Source organism: Platichthys flesus, chromosome 10 (genome assembly GCF_949316205.1).
Source record: "Platichthys flesus chromosome 10, fPlaFle2.1, whole genome shotgun sequence".
Classification (NCBI taxonomy): Eukaryota; Metazoa; Chordata; class Actinopteri; order Pleuronectiformes; family Pleuronectidae; genus Platichthys; species Platichthys flesus.
Genome location: NC_084954.1, coordinates 15,013,336 through 15,038,892, shown reverse-complemented (window position 1 = coordinate 15,038,892; position 25,557 = coordinate 15,013,336). Strand labels below are relative to the sequence as shown.

Below are 25,557 nucleotides of genomic sequence, written 5' to 3'. Positions count from 1 at the left end.
CATGAAAATCAAGAGCACAACACGGTAGCTTCTGAGGTTTAAAACATTGAGGGCCCATCAAGTCAGGCTGAAAACTATCTGCAGGTCACAGACCCATGGTGACAATATCACTGGAAGATGTACAGATGTTCATTTTTTTTATTGTTTCTCCACGATGACCTCTGACACCCGGCTCGGCTTCATGTGATGCATGTGGCACCTCTACAGCCACACAGGGGTCCTTCTGTATCTCAACCCTGTGCAGTAACGTGATGAATCATTATTTCTCTAAAACCACAATTGCTGGTCCTCTGGCGAAGCCCCTTCAGAGGAGCCAAAAGGGCAATTTTTTATGAAGGAAGCAGTTCATCTTAACTTTGCTACAGTTTTCTCACTAATTTCTTTGAGCGCCGACTTCCCAGGCAGCTCAAAGCTGTTAACTTAATATCTCACACCCATAAATGACCGATATCATTCACCCCTGAAGTAATGCTGGGCGGACATATTGTAGGTGATGACATGCATCAGAAACATAGCCAGTGGAGCTCATTCTGTCCAATTTAATAATCTTTCTGGATTGCTTTACTCTTTGAAAGCAGATGGAGTTGATAGATTTTCCCTTTGTCTTCAGCAATGTTTAACAATACCATGCAGAGTTTACATGTACAGTATTGCTTTGAAGAACATACACATACGGTTCTAACTTTTTCTTCAAGCAAACCCCTGTAAAAAAGTACAAGTATCGTGAAAGACAAGTGGAAGTGCTTGTCCTATATAACGCCCATGTGACCTACTTCTATGACCCACCTGACAGCCCTTCATTCATACAAGCTGGGAAAGACCCAGCAGTCCTTGGCCTAAGCACATTACATTTCTCCTGCTCTATCTTCAACTGTTTCATCTTTTTCCGTGAATGCCTTGTTGTATATGAATTGCCCAATCTCTCACAAAGCAAAACGGTGGTCTCCTGTAATACTCATTCCAATAAAGCAAATAATTTCAGATGTTATTAAGTGTTTTTTGCCAAATGAACCTCCTTTTTTTTCCCTATGTTTTTTCCTCCCCAGCTCCTCGCTGTTGCCCAGTCTGAACAATGTCGGTATTATGTTAGCTGCTGCCGGGCAGAGAGGAAGGAGAGCTGAGGGCTTTGATACAAACGGCAAAAGGTAGCTGACGAAAAGATTGACGTCGCTTCATGGTGCTCCCCATTGAAAGTCATCACAGAGGGCGATTCACATGGATCACTTAATATTCTGCAGGCAAAGCTAAGAATACACTATTGATACTCGCTCATAATGAGGGCCCTACATTCTGAGTGCAGTGATACTGTTACTGGCTTTCTAATGACTACACTTGAACCCTGACCCCTCGCTCGCTCAGCGGCGTCGACGCTGTCACTCTCCACCAAATGCATGCAAATGGCTCCCACTTGGGACATTCATGCTTCCAGGTAAACATGAACAGTTTGTTCCCATGACAGACTTCATTAGCCGGCAATTAGTTTGTGTCCAGTAGCTACTGAACATTGGCTTCCTGGTAACACAATAAAAAGCTTCTAGGACGTAGAGCTATTGAAAGCACTAAGTAGCCTGAAGACAAATCAAATCCACCTTGAGCCTTCTTCATCAAACACACACACACACACATCAATGTAATTACAGGACTTGGATGTTGTTATTGTTACTATGACCCTGTGCTTTTTTAGTGAAGCTGTGCAGTGTAATGCAGTTATTTTTCTGCCCTACACTTGAAAGAAGATAGGAGTGGCTTGGTTGTCATGCCAGGGTCTTCAAAGGACCCTTTGTGTTGAGGCGTCGCTCATGGCCAGAGCCATCCTCCTGGTATTTATTCTAGAGTCCCTCCAGATGCTGCAAATTGTATCAATTGGGCCACATTAAGACGCACTTTCATACCACGCATAGCTGCTCAGCAGATCTTCGGTGACTCCCAACCGCGGACACTCGCGGCCCAGAGGGGACTTCTGCAGTTGCTTTCATCCGTGTTTGTTGGTTGGTTGTTTTATTGTCAAGCAGGATGACGGAAAAACGACAAAACTGATTTACACCGATCTTGGTGGAGGGATGCGTTCTGTACCAGGGAAGAAACCATCACATTTTTGCATCAACGTAGATGTAAGCTCCTTTATGCTCCCTTTATTTACAGATAGAAAGATCCATTCCAAAGTTTTAACGGCCACTGCCAACATACTTCCACATGCCTTTAACCTTGGCCTGGTTGTTAGGCAATACATCCACTAGAGGAAAGTGTAGAGTCGAAAGTTTCTGACAACGACAAACACGTCGACAGTGGAGGAAGTTTTGATAATGTAACTTTTGAAAAGGAGGCAAAAATGGAACTTTGTGTCTCGTGCGCGGGCAAAGTAACATCACGTAGATGTTTCTCCTGGAAAAGTTCTTTCAGAAGACATGCAAAAATACTGATGAAAATTAAGTAGAAGGCAGACAGAAGACTCCATCCTTTGAGTTTTAAAGGGTGGATTCAGGATTTGTATTTGTTTTATTAAACATGGCATAAGTCACGTATGTGCTCTACGGAGTTTGACTCTAATTTGGGAGGCGATATCAGAGAGGTTGTTCTGTCATTACCCATATTCATATGAATAAAAAAAATATATAACACAACCTAGTTCAAAACACCACACATGCTCCAAACTGACCATACAGATGAACCAACATCTGTGTATAGTTTCAGTTGTCCCGCCCCTGTCAATTCAAGGACACATTCAACCACCGGAAAAAAAAATATACAACACAAATATTCTCCTGAATGATATTAATAATATGAAATAATTAATCAGAAAAGGCAGTAATCTGCCAGAAGACGATTAGAAGCTGCTGCTCTACAGACAGAAAAACAGAGTTAACAACATAACACTTAAAAGCTGACTGGGGCTGTGTAGCTGCAGCCTGCTGCTCACTCACACAGCTCACTGGGCAGATACATATGTAGCACCTCATGGATTTGTCTGTGCACGCCCCCTGGTCATCCTCAAGGATGCTGGGGTCAACTAGTCCTGATCGGTGTCAGAGGCCCCTCGACACCAGGCATGCAACATGCCTAGGGGTGGGCTGACACTGCAGGACAGTCATGAGACGAACACAGCCCCTTTCTCTAATTAGATTTTCCATGGGTTTGAAGCTGGGCTGCAGTCAGCTGTGGTGCTCAGGCCAAGTCTCCACTTCATGTTTGAGATAACAGGAAAGAGGAGTCTGGTGGAAGGACACTGTGTATTTAAGTTTTCCTGCTGAAACTTTTCTCAGATATGATGAGAAGAAGAATGGGCAGACGCCTCGTCTTCCTCTCTTCTCCTCTGTTGTGTATTTTGGGTTGCAGTCCAGTGAGTGGTATGCTCATGGACGAGAGAGAGAGATGTTCATCTTTGTGGGTTGAATGAGAGGAGGGATCCACCTCTATTTTGATTATTTAAGATCTTATGAGAGTGAAAAAATGAAGAAGAGTAATGTGTTGTTTCCAGACAGTGAGAGGGAAAGTGATGATTCAGCGTGGATGAGAGAGAGAGAGATTAATGGGTTGTGATACAGAAACTGACCAGTTTTCCAGAAAATTGAGTTTGAGGTTGAACCTTTTGCTTCAACAGTTTACAAGATCAATGGGAGTCGTAGCCTACAAACTGCTGGGATGCACTTCTTTGTATATTATTATAAGTGGAAGCAGAGCTGCAGCAATTAAAATGCGTCATGCTGTTATGGAACATATGGAACTGAATGAATCCACCATGAAGGAGGCAACATGGACTTAAATGATCCAACAATGATGATCCTGACTTAAAAACATATGAAAAAGTGTTAAGATCTTTAATTCTTATTCAATGTAGATGCCTGTTTGTCTTGATTTAACTTGACTGCAACGATTGATGCAGATGCAGTCGCCATAAGGAACTAGAAAAAGACGCATTGACATCATGTAACTTGGCAGAGAAAGTGCGTGTGGGCACATGGACCGAGCGGTGTACAGCGAGTGGAAGGTACAGTCGACACACGTAGGGGGAGTTTCTTCTCGCAAAGCAGCGCACAATCCCTGCAAAAAAAAAAAAAAGAAAAGAAAAAACAAGTATCCCAGTGGTGACTTCAGATCCAAGGAGGTGGTGATATTCATGGGAGCACGATTCAAACTCTCTCTCACTTGGAGTAGCAGCGCAGCCTCTGGAGCCGACGCGCTGCGCACTACGCATCTAGTTCAACGCACTTCGAAACAGATGGAATTCTGTCTGCGTAAAGTTGATTCTTTATTAGTGCTGGAAGGAGAAAAGCTCAGCCTCTTGGAGCTGATCTGGTAACCTGGAGACATCCTGCGTTAAGTCTCTACCTGGACATTATGAGGAGGTATCCAGGCTTTTTTCATTCTTGGGAGAGGATGTCGCTTTGCTGAACACTTGTAGCCTGATACTTTTTTTTCATTTTCTCATATTTTACTGTTTGATCAAGCGTTACTCGATCTCCCCTTTTTACGCACTGTTTTCAAAAACGTTCCATGCGTAAAAATGGACCGCGCAGGATTTGCAATTTTGACAGTTTTGATTGTTGCGCTCATGGGAGTTGGCGACGGCCACGAAGACACAGCAGCAACAGGTGGGAGGCAGGAGTTCGCAGGGGCGCACCGGGCGCATCAGCCCCGGGTGAGGAGTCAAGGTCACACGCCTCGAGGACCCTCGGAGGACGGGGCATCCTCACGACAACCATCCGGGGAAAGCTCCCCTGGAACCAGCCAATTGAGGACTCTGGTCCGCCTGCCCAGGAACGCATCCTCCCGGGTGGACGGCAGGCAGACATCCAGAGTGGGACCGCCTCATGCTGCAGGAGTCTCCCGGCAGGAGCAGTCCCCTGCGCCGCGGGATGTTGCCCAGCGCACCGCCAGACAAGCAGCCGGCCAGCAGCAGAGGACCAGAGTGAACCGCAAGCCGAGCAGCAAGCCCGGCTCTGCCCACACAGGGAGACTCACTGGGTAAGAGTGACAACCAAGTGTTCCCCAGTGTCAAGTCTGAGCAGCAGCACCCTCTGTCATGTGTGTGACCTATTTTTCTGCAAATCAGCCCACGTGGTTTACTGTTAAGTTGTGTGGTGGCCCACTTAAGCAGCATCTTTATTCCTGTAAGGCAAAACAACATGTGATAATGTTACTGAACAACCCACAGCAAAACGCAGGCAGCAGAGTGCAGCTCCATTTCAACACAGACTGACATCCAGAGCTGCACTCTCTCTACATATGAGTTACAGTCATGTATGTATTTTGTCATCGAGGTCAGGGCAGGACATGGAATAATAGCCGAGGTGAAACTCTGTGCTATTGATTACTGGACTGATTGTGGATGCTTAATATTGAAAAGTATGAATGGCTGAACTGTGTCTGAACTGTTAAGATGCTCATGCAACGTTGCATTATCACATTTTCCTCCCATTACCACACATTACAGTGTATTTAAATACTAGTAGGAGACTGAGGCTGCAGACTACTTCAGTGTGTGTGCCCCAGTTTCGTGCATGTTGCCTGCAGGCCTTGTTTCGTAGCATTAGCTGGTGAACATTTCTGCAAATTTGCTTCGTGATCAGAAACACCTGTTTCTCCAATGGCCCTCTCTCAATGCTGCAAGTCTGCCCAACTTTTTGTGTCTCTGTGGTGGAGCCCATGTTTCCATATTAAGAGCTCTTTTCTTTTTGTGTAATGAACCCTTGCCCCTTCAGTCCTGTTTGTTCCATAGGGACAAAGCATGATATACACTGGAGGGGGGAGAGTGTTTACATAATAATCTGAGGAGGGGTGGATGTAAGTGGCTCACTTTGGGTTGCAGACAGTGAAATAGAAATGAAATATATCTCTTTGTGTGTCATAACAGGGCCCCCTGCCTTTAGGAAGTGGATTATTTATATGACCAATTTATGGGGGACTCTTTACAAGCAATGGGAGGATTCAGCCAAATGGTTTGCCATCTGTGGCCCTACTTATAACATGTACTCATCCGAGTACGGCCTAAGATGTGATGAAAATGAAAAGCAGAGTGACTAATGGCCTGTAGTATAGGCACTATACATTTCACTCCATGCCCCGAGTCTGCTCCCTCACCCACCTGCTAGCTATAGATACTCTCGTCATTAAAGACGGTGAAAACTAATACTAACCACTTAACGCCCGAGAGGAGTGAGTGACAGCGATCATGTGCTGCACTTTATGGATCCTGTCCATATAATTAATGTGCTGTACCATCAACAGGCACTGATCGATCACATGTTTAGAAAAAAAAAAACATGTGTCACTCAGACAGCTGCAGCGAGGCATGGCTGAATTGAGGTGCCGTCTATTTACGGCAACGCTTAAAGAAAATAGCTGCCTGTAGTATGAGATCCAACATGCTTTATTGCAGCGTGGGGCACATGCCTTGGCTGGCGTTGCCAAAAAGACATATTTCAGTGTTAAATGAATAGGGTTCTTTGAGGCATAAAGGTAGCACTACATAAATCTGTGGGAACATTACCTTATAGTAGTCTGCACGGTGATTTTAACACTTTGATTCATTAGCTTCAGATGAATCATCTGCTGCTTGTTAGAGAAAGTGCTCTCATGACACATTTCCTCCTGGAATTCCCACACGGCGTGCTCATTTACTGAACCCCGCGGCACAGTGCGGCGCTGGGTTCACTTAACGCGCCTTCACATTCACACCGGCTCACTGCGTCCCGCCCCGCTCCTTTCAGTGCACCTGTCAGGCTGATTGATCCAGATAGCTCAGCGGTGAAATGATACTCCACCTCTTTATGTTGGGGTTTAAAGAAGAAAAATATAACAAGGTGTGAACAAGGTGTTATCCTTATTTTAACCTGGGGGGCGTGATCCTAATAGTGTTGTATAAAGTTCTCCATCACAGACGTGCAGTGATGGAATTCCAGCGCGCTGACTGACGTCTTTGGCATAAGCCCTGGCCTCATGTGTTTGATTTACGACAAAGCTAAAGCCTGCTAGAGGGCCCGACCAACTCCATGTTACCCCTGTGACGCCTCAGAAACCCTTGCAGTATATCTAATGAGCGCCGTCCGGCCCGAGGTCAATGAGTCAATCCCTGTTATCTTCTCAAATCACTGTGAGTCCGACATCCACTTACTGTAATGTCTTGTGAAAAGATGACGGGACACAGATCCTTGCCAGTGCGCTGACTGTTGCCCCGAAGTTGCTCTTGCGGTCTGGTGCCTTTTCATCTACCTTGCTGCAAAAAATTGGCCTGCACCGCAAGCGAGGATTAAAGAGTGCAAAGAATCCAGTTCTAACTGTTTAAAACTTGTCATCTCTCATTTGCTCAGTGATTTATAGAAGATGCAGGGTGCTTTTCATGTACCGTGTGTCTAATCCCTTCAAGGCTCAGATAACTCTGTATTTGTTTTCACTCTGGACTCCGCATAACAGAGCAAAGGACTTGTGGGTCCGTGCTCAGAGTGAGTTTTGTGACTCGGGCCCTGACATTGTTATCAAGTAAAATGCAATTATAGAGCAAACTGTGTTCATATCAATACAAGAGCCACTCCGGGGAGATCTGAAACGGTGGCAGCCTTTGCAGTCAGATCTGTGTGTTGAGGCCTTCCACATCTTCAATTATGGTTTATTGAGATGCTATTTATATTAAAGTCTGATTCAAGCAGTGCTGTCAGTTATCTAATAACAGTTCTTTGTCTTCCTTTGTTCAGGCCAAATGTCTGCGGAGGTCAGCAGTGCTGCTCTGGCTGGGCCGTGGCACGAGGAACCAATCGCTGCATTAAACGTAAGGAAAAAAAACGTAACTTTCTTCTGTAAACTTAAAAAGAAAAGCATGTAACATACATGTATACGCTTTCATTCTGCTTAAGATCACAGTTTTCATTGCATTGGTAGCCAAGGTCATGAAAAGACACACAAGCACACTGACAAGCATCATGTACAGTAGAGCTTTTTGAGGGAGAACACTTTTCAAAAGAGAGAGGCTTTACAGTCTTATGTGCACAGGCTGAAAAACAACACATTTAATGGATATTAATGACTGTCCTGTCAAGCGGAATTAGTCTATGAAAGTTTTTCCTATAGCGATGCTGCCCCTATGGTCATGTTCATCATGTGCTGTTTGCCTTTTCATGTAAGGTCCTTACGTGGAAATTACAAGCACTTAGCGCTTGGCTCTCTCTGAGACACAAGCCCTTAATTATGGGTGGGACTGCTCCTTCTTTTATTGGACCACAGTGCTACTGGATTTCCTCACAGCCGGATAATTAAGAGTGCAGTAGAGGACACGGCCTGAGAACGAATAATTAGCCACTTTCTTAAAGGCAGCACTGACGCAGCAGGTTGTTGCTTTTCATTGTAACAGTGATATTTCTTTATTTAACTTGTGTGTAGACACGGCAGAGCCTTGTCTTTTTTTGGACCAGTTCTTGATAAAGACGCCAAACTTTAAATAGAAATGTCTACAGCAATTTCACTGATTGCATGTCATGTGTCCCTTTCTCGTTTATGACCACCATTGTTGCTGCAGACTGAAATAACTGGCTGCCATTGGAGTTTTGGGCTTTTTTAGTAAAAGTTATCTTTACATTTTACAAGTGAAAACCCATATGGCAAATGACATATAGGGATTACAGCTCTGTAGTCTATCTATCTATCTATCTATCTATCTATCTATCTATCTATCTATCTATCTATCTATCTATCTATCTATCTATCTATCTATTATTTTGACTTGTTTACTGTTGCTGTTTACTGTTTCCAATGTTTCTTCATATCTAGCTAATTCTCCTCCACACGCACTCACACACACACACACACACACGCCATTCACTCACATTTCAGCCAGTCCATTACACAACCAGCAGACTGGCTCCAGCAGTCACCTATTTAGATCTCCTTCCCTCCTGCCCAGTGCAAAGCCTCCCTCCACTTTCTCAGGTCCCAGCTAAAGGCACAGTTACCAGGGTGTAAATTACATCTCACATGGAGATGCAGTCACCTAAATTAAAAGAGTAAATACTTATAATGTGCCCAGTAAGTAACAGGTCCAGTCTAACATGCCTCTGTTAAACAAGCCAGTGAATCTGAGAGGGCCAGGGGTCTTTCCAACCATCTGGACCCTCTTACGGCTTGGCCCTCACCCAGATCTGACTGGAGGCTATGCTATCATCAGCTGAGTGAAGCCCCAAGGCAGGCAAGGTGCCAACACAAAGACCCCAGACTTGAGCTGGGACTGGAAGCCCCCGCGTAGAGGACCTCCGTGGAGGAAAAAAACGTCTCAGCCTATCTTTATTCCGTCCCCAGCCTGAGTCTCTTTTCATTTTTAAAGAGAGGGCAACACAAGAAAACATGTTCACAGTGGGGGAAAGAAAAGGAACAAACCTGTTGGCCGAGAGCATAAGTAAAAACACATCGTTTCTGAGCCGCGTCTGGGAAATTCTGGCCGAAGTAATGTCTGATATTAAAAGTGTCAGCTGCAGGCTTCACCCAAGAGACTGGATTGGGTGTCTGGAGTTATGGCCTCCTAACAATACCTTCTTGTTCGATTGGGTTTAGCTCAGAGCAAATATATGACAGGAATTGGATCTCCAGTCGTCCAGGGAGCGCGTCTGCATGTGTTTACTGTTTAAAAAGGTCTTCGTCTTGGCTTCCCTGGGTCTGCGTGGTTGGAGGCTCTCTGAGGACTCAGTGCTGCCCATGTCCTGACAGGTTTGGTGCTGACGGCTTTGTTTTCTACAGCAGGGTGGATGGTTAGCAGACCTGTTTGTCTATGAAAGCAAATTCAGTGTGCCAGTGTCGTGTGATAGAAAGCTTTGATCCATTAAAAGCATTCATTGATTTTCACGGCTGTGTCATGTTTATTTCTCTGCGTGTCAAGTTGAAAAAAGGGTTCTTTTCTTCTGTGGCTGAGGTTTTACATTTCAGATTTTATTAATGGTGGCCAAGAATCAAAGGTGGGTGTGTTGTGGTTGGTTGGTAAAGTGAGGCCAGGTGTGGGGTTGGCTCTATCGAGGCTGCCGTCAAAGTGAATGGAGCATCTCGTTTCTGGGTCAGCAATACACTTAAACATTTATTCCCCCTGCTGTGTTGAGATTCACATCTGCTCGCGTGTTCCCGTTTGTTAGATGAAGAGCAGAGGGAGGCCCTATTGTAGCCTCGCCCAGTGAAAGTCCAGCAGTAGTCCTGCCTAAGATATAAGACTTAAGAATGACTGTCTGCATTACTGTAACTGTCGACTGTTTGACACAAAAGTGGATCAGATGTTCATGCCGAATGCTCCAGATGGTGCAGGTAACTGTAAAAGTCCAGTAGAATCTCACACCAATGTAAAACAAATGCTTCACCATCACACGATTCATAAAACATACCAATAATAATAATCTGTGGAAGTATTTGTACACCTGCCTAAAGAGTAATTGTGAGAAAAGAGAAAACAGCAGGGTTCAGTAAAATGTGCACCATACACCACCTCTTTGTCTTGAGACTGGACACAGAAAACTGTTTACAAAACAGTTGATTACCTGTGGAATTCTGAGAAAGTTTGAGTTACTGGCATGTTTCATAATAAATACAGTAACCCCCCATTAACTGTCTTATATTGTTTTAAATTACTGTTATGAAGTCATGGTTTACAAGATTTCTAGGAAAAAAAACAGTATAGTAAGAACCTTTAAAGCCTGTGTTACCGGAGATTAGGTCTAAATTGTATCTCTTCTTCTTCAATCTTGTTTTTTTTACTCTTAAATGGGGCTTTCACTCAAACCTGGCTTAATAACTGAGTCTTGGAAAAGCTACCACGTTTGATTGTAGACTCTACATAAAGATGGTCGACATGCCAATTCCCCAAAGTGAGGCTTAAGCATCTCTATTGTCCCCTGGTGTCCCAACTCCTCCGTGTTAGCAGGAACATGGACCAAACCAAAAGGTCAAAGTAGGCTACATGTCAAATATTTTCTCTCGGGGTCATTTAAGGTAGTTATCACAGTTGTTTGAGGGATGATTTTTTTCAGGTAAGTTTGGTTTTAATAAATGATGTGATGCTTTAAAAGTTCTCTTGAGCAACTCCACCCCCTGATCGCTAGATAACAGGCTCCAGCTCAAAATGCACAAATGGCATCGTTCGTATCAGGGATACTTTGTCTACATTTCTGGATAGTAGGAATATGTGGAGATGCTTCATCCATGGGATCAGACTTGTTGCTATCCTGAGCGATAAGCTCTTTAGAAAGGTGGGAGTAGTGAAGATACCAACTACAACAAGATGAAGAGTGTATAGCCATGCTCTCTGCTCTATGAGTGTATACTAACTCTAAGTATAGTGATAAATGCTAACCAGTCTGCTAATCAGTATGCTATTATGCCCAAAGTGACAAGGAAAACTAATGATTAACTTGCAGTAATGTTTAGAAAGTATTATAATAACCACAGTCCTTATGTTAGTTTAGCTTGTTAGCATGGTAATATTAGCTACTACTACCACAGCTGAGGATGAGTCCTAAGTTATATTACTCAGAATTCATAGTATTCGCCTGATTAAAAGTTTGACCAGATGGTGGCATTAGAAGAAAAGTTAAGGGGTCACCAAAGTTAATGCAATTCATCCTGAGGGTGACATGAAGGAAAGCCTCCAATGGTTATGCCTCTAAAATCCCAAATATCATAATTTCCTGTTAAGCATGCAATTTATTCAATAGTTTATGAAATATTACATTTTTGACCCAAGCAGTTGACAAAGAATCCTACTATGCTGGTGGAAAAAAGGAGCACTGTAGGTGTTGGCGTACGTCTGGCGAGGTCACTATGAATCAGAGTTATGTCATGTTGCCCTGGCTTCTCCAGTTGACATGGCTGTTTTAGTAATTGGATTAATGGCATGGTCTACCGCCCACAGAGTGAAGGTATGGGAGAACACAGAAGACTCCAGAACAGGGGATGACTCCCTACAGGTACTGGCTTTACTTTATATCCAAGCTGATAGTACTCCCTAAAGTGCAGGCTTATAGATTCTGCAGTCACCACTATACATCAACATGTGTTGGGGAAGGCATGTGCTACATATGGCAGCATGCTGCAAGTGGAGCCAATACTGAAAGCCTGATCCCCCCCCCAACTTACAAAAAGTGAAGCGCACACACATGGCCCTTGACTCAAACCTGTTGCTGTCTCAGAGAGTGCAGATGAAAGGTGCATCATTCACGTGGAAGAATAAGGTTGTTTTTCAGTCTCTTAAGCAGTTGGTGATGGACAGAGTGAAACTCTGCACTGTAGTTTCTTTTTGATTGCCCTCCAGCTTACTTTGGCCTGCTGTGCCGCTCAGACCCCCCCCCCCCCCCATCCCAACCCTGAAATAGCTCCTTGAGCAGAAAAATCGCTGTCTTGCTTACCTCTGCCATCACAACATTAAACCAAATTACTGAGTGAAGCATGATTCTCTTGTTCCAACACAGCTCCAGATGAGTTCAGACAAACATTTATTGTTACCTTTTTATTGTGACCTCCTTTTACACATATAACCCAAAAGGGGAAATAAGGTTTTCATGTATGTTAGAGTCATCAAAATGTGAAATAATTCAAATACTCCATAAAACAACCCCTTTGCTTTATTGGTTGAGTCATTAATCCCAGTCAGTCTTTAGTTTTAAACCTAAAACACAAATGATGCTCCTTTTGTTTGGTATGACATGTGTGAAGCAGCTGGTAAAGTATCAAGGACCTACATGTGTTAACGTTCTCTGACCTCCAAAACAGTACCCAAAAAATGCAGGTTCACCATCTTCGGCTAATAGATCCAAGCCGTCTCAGTTTGCTTTTAGCGACAAACCCGCAGAATATTCAAACACAGCAGACCCGATCCTCCAGTAGGATTTGTTTTCTGCTTTCAGACAAAAACACATGCTTGTTCAAGAAGCTCACTCAAAGGCAGGTATCCAGCACCGTGATATGTGCTCTCATCTAAACAAGCCACATGTAGTATCTGTTTTCATCTCTCGCAGAAGAGATTTATTGTGCATAACCAATGTCTGAACTGAATAAGTAAAGGTTTGTCACGGTGTGTAAAGTACACTGCATAGAACAGTATATATGCGGTTAGAAGTCATGAGTGCAAGCAAAGCACATGATAGAGCCACGAACCACAGAGTCACATGGACTAAACGCATTAGCATCAGCAGTGACACTGTAAATACAGTAAGTCAATATACTGTTTACAGAACATTTACAGCAGATTATTTGTTGAGAATTGATTTTATGATAAGCATGAGTTATATGAACCTTATTAAATAACATATTTATTCTGCAGCTTTGCGGAGTTGAAATAACCACAAAGAATGTATTATTCCAAATGTTTAAAAAAAAGGGACCAAATACTGAAGAGAACCAAGATTCCTGAGTGGCTTCCTCTGTTTTACAAGACCAGGAGGTTCTTAAGACGCCGTGGTTTCTAGTGTTGTCATTGAGCCGGGGTTAGAAATTACGGCAACACAGACAGCCAGGGCCCTCCTCAGCTTTATATGTCGTATGCGTGGATTTGTAGGGGTTGCACAGTTCACAGTTCAGGGGAATAACACTCCCCTGGCAGCCCTGCAGAGAGTTATGGGCCATTAGACAGATCCTGTAATCAATACACACCCCATCATCCCAAACCCATCATTAACATAGACAAGGGACAGCTCGCTCTGACTTTGTCTCCCTGAACCAGGAGTGCAGCTATCTCCCCTCCAGCTGGTGTGTCTGTTTGTAGGCTGCAAATGGATCTTGCTTCGGCCTCCTGTGACACATGTTTTCTAATTGCTACCATAGACAAAATTGTGGTGAAATGAGGTAGTTCTCAGGGTCTGAACCCAGACACGTTCCTGAAGAATTTTACTTTTATTGTTTATTTGTACAACTTGAGGTGTTTCCCTAATACAAAAATAATGGAGAAGGAAGTGGAACATAAAATCTTGGCCATGTAAATTCTTGAAGAGCGCTTGAGCTGTGTTTTCAGACATACACTTAACTCTGGACTTTCTCATGAAATTATCCGAAGGAGCTTTGTGTGAGAAAGCAGATGCCTAAGTCAGTTGCAGCGGAAATTCTCCAGAGTTTCTCTCGCCATCAGCCTAGTAAAATGTTTGAAAAATGTCAGAGTAAGCCCAAGTGAGAGTGCAGCAGGATAAGGTGTGGGGAATTCTGAGCGAATGGGTGTGTAGAGGACGTTTCTAACAGCCCACAGATATAAAACTGAAAAGAAAAGAATACAAGTATCTCAGGATGAAAAAGAGGTGCCGTACACGAAGGAGACACAGAAGAAGATGTCGACTTGGAAAGACAGCGACATTAAAGAGCTTTTGGCGATAAGGGCCAATAAACAAAAACATGTTTCCCCCTATCTGAATACTCCCACTGCGTTCTTCGTATGTGAAAGGCAAACTCTGAATAATTACCTTACACAACTGTCCAACAAATTGCTTTATTTGCTTTTTAGTTATTTCATGATGCAACACAAGTTCACATGCTCCTGATGATGTTTGCAGCCCCCCCTCCAGCACCCCTCTCCTCCTTCAGTCAGCCACACGCTCCATGAAGCTGCAGTGTTGTTAAGGCAGCTTATAGACAACAATATATCATGGCACCCTCCTGCTTAAAGACCATATGGAAGTTGTTGGGATGTGATCCCCCAGGAGGGTGGGGTTTGTGGGGTTTTGGTGAGCACCACGTCTCACAGAGTCAGCTTTACAAGTTGCGGGCGCACGCCCCCCAGATCCAGATATCCTCCACACAGTGCACATAGCATGTGGCTCATTAGGAGCTGAATCTGGGAGTTCGTGGGGGGCGGTGGAGGCATGATATAGCATAGCTAAAAGTAATGTACACAGTGTCGTGGGTCAGATGTAGGTTAACTAGATCCCTCCCCGGAGCTGAGGTGGTTTAGGGGAATAAAAGCTCCAACTACTGTATTGGAAAGAAAAACCTCACACTGTGATTGAATAATGTGGATTTATGACAGAGGCACCTTCATCCGGTGAAATATTACAGTCGTAAGATTGACCACAAAGAGAAAACAAAGGATCAGTCTAACAGTGTCAGACTCTCCTCTTCTGCTTCTTGTTAGAACAATAAAGACGTTAAATTGTGAACCTTTAATAAAAGCATGCAGAGTTAAAGTAACAGTGGTCCGGTGCAGCAGAGTTAGCCTTTGCCAAACCTGATGATTGGGATTGTTCTGGCAGCCATGTGGAAATCACATGTCGTAAAGAGATTAACACTCACTTGAAATGATTAGCATTGAGAGGCAATTGTATTAACTGCTCAATAGACCAAATCTAACTTCTTCAGTGGATAGCGAGTCTGAATGAGAGGTGAAACTTGGAGCTGTTCTCGCCCCCGCTGCCTCCCACAGTCTTAAACACTTGACCTATTTCATGGGACCTGCGAGGGTCTGCGGCGAGTCCTGCACAGAGGCCCCTGCTGTCATCGTAGGAGGTTTGCCAGACTATATATTCAATCACCTGAGGTTTACAGTTGTCTGGGATGATGCTGTTTTGCCCAAAGTTGCATCATTTCCAGGACCTATGTTTAAGTGCATATTCCTCCTTTTAACCTCCTCTTAAGCTTTGCATCCACTTGCACGTACCTACACCCATTCTACCTCTATTGGGAAAATGGTCAGTATGTAGTATATTCAGAGGTGGCCTCAATATAACATTAAGTTGAGTAGGTGGCTCAAACCCTAACCCTAACCCTAACCCTAACCCTTTTACTTTTCATTCTTTCTTCCTCGCTTTCATTTCAATTGTTTCATGTTTTGAAAAGGCCCTCGGTTGATTCTTTTGTCATATTCTAAAGAATTCTAATCCCCGGAGCAGCTCACAGCCTCCTAATCTCATAATGGCCAATGCCAACATTATTGCGATTGCTTTCATTATCAATATTATTTTCAGGACTGTCAGGTTTCCTCCGGTCGAACTGTTGACTTATGTAAAGTGAGGAGATTTCTCCACGTGTTTGAATTATCTCAGATATTGGTTTCAAATTGCCCTCTGCTGAATGAATGGACTATAAAGATTTGATGGGTTGTATAACTGTGAGTCAGGGAGAGGGGAAAGGTGAATCTCTGGTGGATTGTAATGGACTGGAAATGAGTGCCGAGTTGGAAATGTGAGTTCAGTGGAATGGAAAAAGGGGGGGGGGGGGGGGGGGGGGGCAAGAATGGCGGTTTTCCTTAGACACAATTATGAATACCTAAGCTTATAACAGGTAAGAGCAATCCACTTGAGACACTATGAGGAATACTTAACTCAATTAAAAACCGCAGGCTTGCTTTTAATGTATGAAGAGAATTGCTCTAAAAAGCCAAGTAACCAAGTGAAAACCACTTGCAGGAGGAGTATTTGCATTTAATACAGCTGTCCATAGTGTTTCTTTAATGATATTAATAACTTTATTCATACAACAGCTAAAATCAGCTGTTACACGTTGCAAATAACAACAAGAACACAGAATAACAAGGACAACAAGCAAAATAACCAAATAGCATATCAAATCAAGTATATTGTATTAAACAACATCAATTAAAAGTAAATGCAAAAGAAAGGTTGAAAGAAACATAAGTTAAAGCTGAATACCATCTAGTAAAGGCCATTCAGTAAAAGTAAGTTTTGAAAGTTAAAAAAAATCTATTTTAATAAGAAACAACTTTGCTGTGATGAACGTTTTTTATTACTGATTCTCCTGGATCAGCATGTTTGTGTGGAAGGTTCAGAGCTGCCAACAGCAGTCTGACAGTCTCGTCTTTTCAGATGACTGGATCCGGACACATTCTCCCAAAACTTGGCCAGTCGCTCTCAATTGTAATTAAGGCTTAAGTGGCAACGCCAGGAATGTTTGCGATTTCTCCCCATTTATTTCCAGCGGATTCACTTTTTATTGTTACTCTTGCAAAGTGATAATTGCGGCACATATTTGTGAAATAGGCAGAATGTGAGGCAATTAGTTTTAATGATGTGCAAGACAAATCTGTACGACAGCAATTACTGTGACAATGTGCTCAGCAGCCCAGAGGCAGGCCCCAGGGACAACACAGACAGGCGGCGATACACTGTACACCGCAGCCAAGCAAGAGGGTTCACGTGGGCCACAGGTCAGGCCCGGAGTCACTGACCTGTCCGCTCTATTGTCAGTGCAGCCGACATGTTTGTCTGGTGTCAATTCTGTGCCTCACAACTGAAATCAGGTCGCACGTCACTGGATTGTCAGCATATCCCATCGTCAGCCGGCCGTGAAGCACCATTTATTGGGTTATTTTTCTGCCCCGTGCCGTTTCTCAATTCACTTCAGATGGTTTATTTGAAGAATGCAGCTTCACACATTACAGAGTTCTCCCCCTGCAGTATAATGTCACTGGATTCTGTGGCCCATTTGTGCCACCGCTTTATCCTCAGACTTGAGGTTAAACAGACTTTGGACAAGACGATGGCACCCAGCCAGCCTGTACTTTAGTCAGATGATATTTTTAACTCCTTGCCAAACAGAGCTCGGGCAATTCCTTTTTCATCCCATGATGGAAAATTTGGATCACATACCAAGTTATACAAATCCACAACCACATTTCTCTAAACGTGTATGCTTCATCAAAAAAAGAGTCTGCATTTTCCTCAGAGTCGTTATAACGAAATGCTTGAGTGAACCGCTTGGTCTAAATACAATTTGCTTCAGCATAAAGCAGTAGAGAGTGGTGATTGTATGATATTTAATCTTCAATTTGTTAGTTTTTCTCATCATACCACAGGCTGACGATGCGCAATGCGGTGGTTTTTCAATTAACGTACTCCCTGGTCTGAATAAACCAAAATGCAGAGCTGAGTGGAAATAAAGGTCTGACGCGCGTTTTTAGTTTTGAGCTCAATTCATCAGCAACAGCATTTCTGGGGTCCACTGTGCTTTCTTCTTCTTCTTCAAAGCAAGAGAGAGTGGCCCTGCAGACTGAACACTATCACATTAACAGGAAGTGTGCAGCAGGTACACCACCGTTCGAACCCGGTGGGGCCCTTTTTGCGACAGCACTCCTCGCTGCCAAGAGCCGTGGCAGCAATCCTGCCTGCGATCTGTCAGCGTCCGCAGCATCTGTTTCAATAGCATTCCATAGCCCTGTTGACTGAGTGCCGCTGTTTGCTTTTGCCACCACAGACCAGTAGCCTGATTTACTGTTTGAGGACAATGTCATAAATCCTCAAGTGCCGTTTACTACATACATTTGTGTCACAAGATCGAGAGCTTGTTTACTTTAAATTGTTTGCCACAGGACTTTCAGCACTCCAAGAATCTGGAGTGTGATGGGAGGGTGGGCTGATGGAGTGACACAGATTGTTTTTCCATGACCATAAAGTGACCTCAGCGCTGTGTATTTGCAGACGATTGATAAATATTATGCACACATTCATCTTTTACATCCAGTAAGCCCCTCCGGATTGGGTTGATACAGCTCCACAGGCATTTTCTTTGATGAAGTGTCAGCTATTTTCTGTCGGCCTTCAATAACCAGTTTTTCCTATTAACTTCTCATGTTAAAGTAAAACACGCATTGGATTCTAGATAAGTGACCAAAATGTATTTTTAGCAAATCGCCCAGTACAGAAATGCCGGCGGGGCGCAGGCTATAGCTCAGTGAGAAATTGGATAAGGGTTTAATGTAAGTGATCATATGAATTTAGACGAAACAGTGCAGTTAAAGACTCAAGAGAAATTGAACATGACAGCCCCTCCAGGCTCTCCCCTGAATGAAAAGGACAAAAAAGCTTGAGAAGTGAAACTAATGGCCCCGTGATTGAATCAATTTAAAGTGAGCCCCAGTGTTGAGATCAGGGAAAGCCATAAAGGAGCAGTAGCAGGAAAGCCTAGCTGCTCCCTCTTCCAAGGGGGGGACGCGCTCGAACGTGACCCGCCGAAAACCTGATCTCCCTCTGTGCTCTCTCTTCAGCGGACTGCCAGCCCCCCTGCCAGAACCGCGGCTCCTGCAGCCGGCCACACACCTGTGTGTGTCGCTCAGGCTTCGAGGGCCCCCGCTGTGAGGAGGTGGCCCCGGAGCAGGTGTACATCCGGGAAGGCGGCTCCCTGAGACGCGTTCATCCCGGCACCAGCCCCTTCCAGAGAGACCAACCGCGGAGAAGGCCCTCGGAGAGGCAGGCCATCGATAGCACCAAGGTTCAGACGCCACGACCCCCCACCACCAGACAGCCTGTGTAAGTGATGCAGCTGTGCCTCCTTGACTCATCTTATTATAGCAAGAAAGAGCCTCACAGCTTTGCCAAATACGGTTGATTTGTGTGACGGTTTTACATCAACTCTAACTTATTGACCGGCCAAACCAGAAAGCGTAATATGATAGTAATATGATGATCGAGGGACTACTGCTGTTTTTGGCAAGCTAACGGCTAACATACTAGCAAGTGTAAGCATTGCTCAGTCACAATACTGCGTTGAGCTTTCTCCAAGCTGTGCCATTTACCTCCCCCTGGTATCTTGTTCATGCAGCTTCACATTATTGAAGAGGTAACAATAATTAGTTGTATTACATTCACTCAAAAGAGCAAAATAAAAGAGGGCAAAAGAAAAACAAGTTACTTAGCGTATCAGTTAGCTGATGCTAGCGTTATTTGGCAGATGACATCAACTTTTACGAAGAGATTATAAAGTGCGGGTGTTAAAGTTAGCTAGCATGTCAGTAACCTGATGCTAGCGTTTGACTAACAGTTTGCAATACTTAAATGATAACATTAATTTCACAAATATATATATATATATATTGGGGGTCGCTAGCTTATCAGATAATTGATGCTATCTTGAACTGGTAGTGAGCCCGAAAGCTCGGTAATTCATGAGAAAATATAGGCTGACGTTGTCAGACTCACAATTCTAGTCAGAACTGCCCGACCAAATATGTTGTGGGCGGGGCTGAGTTTGTCTGGCATCCAGGCTAGAGAAAATAGGGTCATTCACCAAATTGTTTTTTTAATAATACTTATAGTCTTAATTAAAAGTTATGGTTTAAGAGCATATATACAACTTAAAAAAATGTGTGAACATATGTTTTACACAGAAATATATATTTTTAACCTTCATTACTGACATACAGGCCAGCTCACAGAAAACAAATTGACACACCCTGCTATTAGAAATTATTTAAAGACTCTTTAACAAACAGTAGTTCATTGCAATTCTATTCGAGACTGGTTTTGTTTATCCTTGCAATAAATCAAACCAGATGACAACTTACATCCTTAATACGCTTATAGTAAAACAAATAGTAAGTAAGCGTTTGCTGCCATTACTGCCAAGCTTGAAAAAAGTTATTAAGGTAAATCTTTAAAATATAGGAAAATAAAACATGATTTACCAGACTGAAATATATATATATATAAAAAAGCTATTCGTTATGAAAATAGAGCTTGAGGATAATGTTTTCTTAAGGTTTTCACTGTTTCAGTTTGTTCTTTGACTCTTTGTAATAGTTGTGAAAACAATATATCGGGCTAATAGCTGCTCAGACTAAAGCCCCTTATTGTGCGTTCAGCAAATTCTCTAAAGACTGCTAATCAGCAGGGCTAACAGTTTCTTGGCTTGACCGTCTGACTGTTTTCGTTCCAATGGTTTTTTGGTTTGATTAATCACTTTGCCGTGGTTTGATCCATATTCTAGATCAAGGATGCTGAAAGAGAGTAATTGTTTCCGGGAGTATTTTGATGGGCCTTTATTGCTCACAGGCTTAGATTTATCTAGTCAAATTATATTCAATTTTGGACTCAGGCCCAGCACTATTCTAATCTTCTCACTGTTAGTAATAGTGCCATAATTTGTTTGGGCACTGAGGTCATCATCCACTTTTTAGCCAGTTTGTCATCTGGGTTATTTCTCCCCAACAAACCACTTTAACATGCTCTGTTACCTCTGACATTTCTGGTGCTCCTCTTGATTATTAAGAAGGTCTTATGTTATTTTGTACTTTTGCTGGTGTTATGGAATTACGCTGGCTGAGCCATCCACATGTTTGTGGTAGCTAAATGAAAATCCACTAAATGTGTTGGCAGATGGGTCATTAAAGAGTTTTTTTTTTATGAATTCCCATTTCCCAAATGTTCTAATCAATACAAGACCTCTGTAGAGTCACACAGTTGCTATGCGTATGTTTGCTTTGTTCTTGACTCACAGGACATTTTTGCGTCCTGAGTCACATCTGGGACGAGAGAAAGAGACGAGGTTACAGGTTCAACACCGTAAGAAGCAGACAGTGTTCCTGAGTCACGAATGCCCTTACTATGACTACTCTCACTACCATGTTTCTATTAAAAGTGACTAACTGCTTGTAAGAGGTGCTGTTAAGTTCAAGATGAGCCATTTCCCCCCGCTGTAGATCAACATTTCCAAGCACGCAGCTCAGTCTAATCCAATTACAGGTTGACAGATTTCCCTGAACTCATCAGGACAAATAATAACTTCTGCCAGAATTGTAAAACGTCTTCATTAAAACATTAGGCTAAGAATCATTTGAACACTTTACTCCTCTTCATTGGTACTTCCAGGAAGCAATTTGAATGCTCGCGTAATGCACGTTTCAAGCTCAGCCCTCATGAACTGCTGCAAACGTTCGAGGATGCTCTTGGCCCAGAATTATATTTTCGGGTGGAACAATCTTCCCCCTGGAGAAGTGGTGGATGCAAGTCCTGGTTTCGTATGACAGCCTGAAGGTTCCACTGTTTCCAAAGCCAGGAAAGCACGAGCAATGTGATGTCACAGAGAGTGAGAGTCAGATAGAGAGACAAAACCAGTGCCAAGGCTCAATTAAGGAGTAAGAAGAGGAGTGGGGGAGGACAGACACTGAGATAAATCGCATTGCCCCCACTTGAGGGAGCAAAGGCCACATTGTACATGCAGCACTCAGCCAGTCACCTCTAATTTTCCCCAACTAGCGAAGGTGTGAGGTACTATATATGTCTTTCTTGGAGCGGACTAAGCTCATTATGTCAGGAGCACCCTGTTACTGACCCGGCCTGTCAAGTGGCGCCAAGAACAAGAAATAATGTCGAGAAGTAGACAAGGAGTGACAGAACAAAAAGAATGATTAATAAAAAAAAAAGGAACACGCAAGAGTAACAGAGTAGGCAAATTGGTGACCAAGGGAGGGTGGTTGGCCAGTAAAAAGTCTATAATCTGTTAAACGTACTGTCTAGTCAGCTGTGGTTCCCAATTGTGGAACCCCACTGTGTGCACGTCAGCAGGCGGCAGACAGGGAAAGTTTAGTGTCTGCGGTGGATTTTAAGAGGTTTGTCAACATCTCAATTAAGATGATGCTTATCTCAATCTTCAGTAGACCAGCACTTAAAATGTGTGAGGGGGGAAACACAGGCTTTTCTCATTAGACATTCAGCAACTAAAACAGATTTTGGAGTCTGGTTGCTCTGTCAGAGAATGTTTTTAATAACACTTGATAGTAGCAGCTGCCTTTTCTTTGTCATTTAACAGTAGCTTTTTTTTAATTACCAAAATTATTGATAATATAGCATCAAATTATGACGGAATTCCTTTGCACTAGCCATATTGCTCTAATTCAATAGCATACCAACATAATTCAGAATTTGTGGTTATATGCACGTTGCTGACTTCAGAAGCTCTAAGAGTGATTCCTGGGGTTGATCTTGACTCCAGCTTTAGCTAAGGTTTATGATCTGAAGATATCCTGTCTAACAGTTATAGGCTTGAAGTTTCCAGCAGTCTCACAATGTTCATTTGTAGTTTTGTATAGTGTTCAGACATAGCACAAGGCAAATTTTACCCAGTCTTTTTCTTTAAATTTGACTGTTGGACTATGTGCATTGTTTGCGTAAATATTTCCCAAGCAAGCTTGTGTAGAAATTAGCTATTATCTACCTAGCAAAACAATCCGTATTCAAAGGGGTAGCCATGACGGGACTAAGCTCCGCCAAAAGAGACACAAGTTCGATGTAAGCCTGAGTGGGGTGATAGATTCATGACCTGCAATACATAAAACATTGATAAAGCTTCCCTTAGAAGTTCATTCTAATAGTGTATATCCGATGTGTAGTGTTAGCCAATCAGCGGTATAATTTGGATTTATCATTTGAAATCGTCCATCCATTCCTATCAGTTATCAACCCTGAACATAATGTGCCTACCCACCATGTGTAGAATGTGCTAAAGTGGTGAAACAATTTGTTTGTACTTGGGAAGGCATCTGGCACTAGTCCAGAAGAATTGACATCAATTTGGGCAAAAATTACAACACAGTCAGTCTGAACACACCTTTGTAATGTTCACTCTTTCTCTATCAAGCATAACAAATCCTTCCATCCAAAAGTTGAGCTTGTTTGAGCTGTAAGTTCTCTCTGTCGCAATTGAATGATGGCAGACATGTTGTCAGCGCTGTTCAGGCACACCTCCACAATGAAATGTTATTTTAGAGGATAAACGGTTTCATGAATTATCCCACTGAATGAGTTCAGCACATTTATCGGTGGCAGCCTTGGGATGGACAAAACATATGAGGAGCCTCCTGCTCTGCGAAAATTGTGAGACGTCAACACAACTCCATACTCCCTCTTCTTGTATTGCTGTCTCCAGTCTTCCACCTTTTCCTCTGACCCTTTAAACTGTGTCCCAAAGGTCTCAGCTGCCTGATATATGGGATTTAAACTGTAAAACTGAAAATAGCTACATCCCGGCACTTGCAGCTGGCAAACAAATAACAGTTTCCTCATTTGAGGCAGTAGAACAAATGCCTTTCACGTAACCTAGTGTTTCCTGTGAGCCCGGTGCTCACCAGTGGAGGGCTTGTCCCTGTCAGCACGGGACCCCGTACATCACAGCCGGTCCGTCATATCCTAGTATGAAGGTCAGGGCTAGTGGTGAACACATAGAGTCGGTCATGTAGGCTAAACTTCACACCCCTACAATTCTCTTACATCAGTCCTCTGCAGGAAACAGAGCAGGGCCGTGCAGGATGTGTGGGCAGTTAGCAGGTCTTCCCTCCAAAGGTTATCTCCCTCTGGGCTATGTTACATAATCAGAGTCAGGACAGCTGGTAGCACCTACCTGGATAACAGAGCTATAAAGTGACAGCATACACTTAAACAGGCATAATTTCTGAACTAGAGCTGAACCATGATGTGGATTTGAATGCTTATTAATGGAAATATATAATGCATTGAAAACCAACAGACCTGGGTTATATATTTTATAAACAATGTCCAGATCCAGAGGAATCTCTCCCCCCCCCTTTATATTGATCCCTTTAATGGATCACAACTATTCATCATCAATTGCTGCATTTTATGAATAAGACTCTAATATATTACATCATATGTGAACATGATTTGCACCTGAGTCACGTCAGGTAGATTTTAATCTGCATTGGTGGTAAAGACAACGACTCTCATGATCCCATGCTGCTCCACAACGTCATCAAGTCTTTTCTTATTGTATTCAATAAGAGAAGTATAGTGGCAAAAGCTGGAACTCTCATTGATGGTCTGCTTCAACTACCTTTTTATCAAATGAAAGTGCAGCAATTACACAGCTATCCCCTGGTGTGATGGCCCAAATGAAAAAAAGTGATGATGCACACTAGGTATTTTTACTCAGGCTATATTCTGACATATCTGCAATATCACTATGTGAAAAAAAACATTTAAATGAGGCCACTATGTAAGGAAATTACGTATCAATGTTATTTTTGATTGATTAATTCACTGTGATCTGATGTGTTGATTGTGGCACAAAACAAATTGCTGCGATTGCCAATTGTGGAGGATGGTGCATATATGCCAGGGAACATGACATTTAAATGTTCACATAACATTTATGTGTATCCGTTTTTTGGCCCATTACCTAAAATAACTGCACTGTACAATTTCGTAAAGTGTCATCTGCTTTAGGGATGATTATGAATTTGGTTACACCCAGTAACACACTGAGACATTGAATAAAAATAAAAAACACCCAGTAACATGGAGAAAAAAGATCATTAAAGTGGGTGATACATACATCGTTCTCTGCATTAACTGCTAATATCAGCCCTACTGTTTGCCCAGTGACTAATAGGACTGGTGGTTCTCTGGCTTGTTGACTCAGGGCTTAGCACACAGCCACACAGCTGTTTCGCAGAGGAAACTGTGGTCATAGTGGGAGTTCTCCATGTTAATCATGGATCACTACTTGCTTTCACTCCCACTCCAGACAAACCACACAGCCAGTGCTGACAGAAGTCCCTGTCAAAATCCTGTAGGTGACCTCAGCACCTGTATTGAAATATTATTTTACAATCATCACTAGTGTTCTTGGATGCTATGATGAGAGGAATTCAAGCCATCGGGTGTAACAGAAGCACCAAGCTTGAAATAAATATGATCATAAAGATTGTGAGGGAGCAGTGGAAATTCACTCAACAGGTTTCTCATAACTCAGCTGAGAGGCTAATAAATTAAGAGAAGCCCAAATCCACCGGTAGCTTTCCATCTCATAATACTCTTGATGCCTTTGGCTTTGATCAGATATGAGTGTTCATAAACCTAAAACATATATCTAAACATT

At 43.0% G+C, this 25,557-nt stretch overlaps 1 protein-coding gene across 1 annotated transcript in view; it reads left to right on the top strand.

Moving 5' to 3' along the window:
- Positions 1–3,958: 3,958 nt before the first annotated feature.
- The window catches only part of LOC133962061 (latent-transforming growth factor beta-binding protein 2-like), an 83,727-nt gene continuing 62,128 nt past the window's right edge, over positions 3,959–25,557 (top strand). Inside the window, exons 1-3 of the mRNA XM_062397498.1 lie at positions 3,959–4,962; positions 7,689–7,762; positions 18,935–19,196. Coding sequence (XP_062253482.1) covers positions 4,502–4,962; positions 7,689–7,762; positions 18,935–19,196 — 797 coding nt within the window. The 5' untranslated portion in view covers positions 3,959–4,501. The remainder of the gene's footprint in view (positions 4,963–7,688; positions 7,763–18,934; positions 19,197–25,557) is intronic.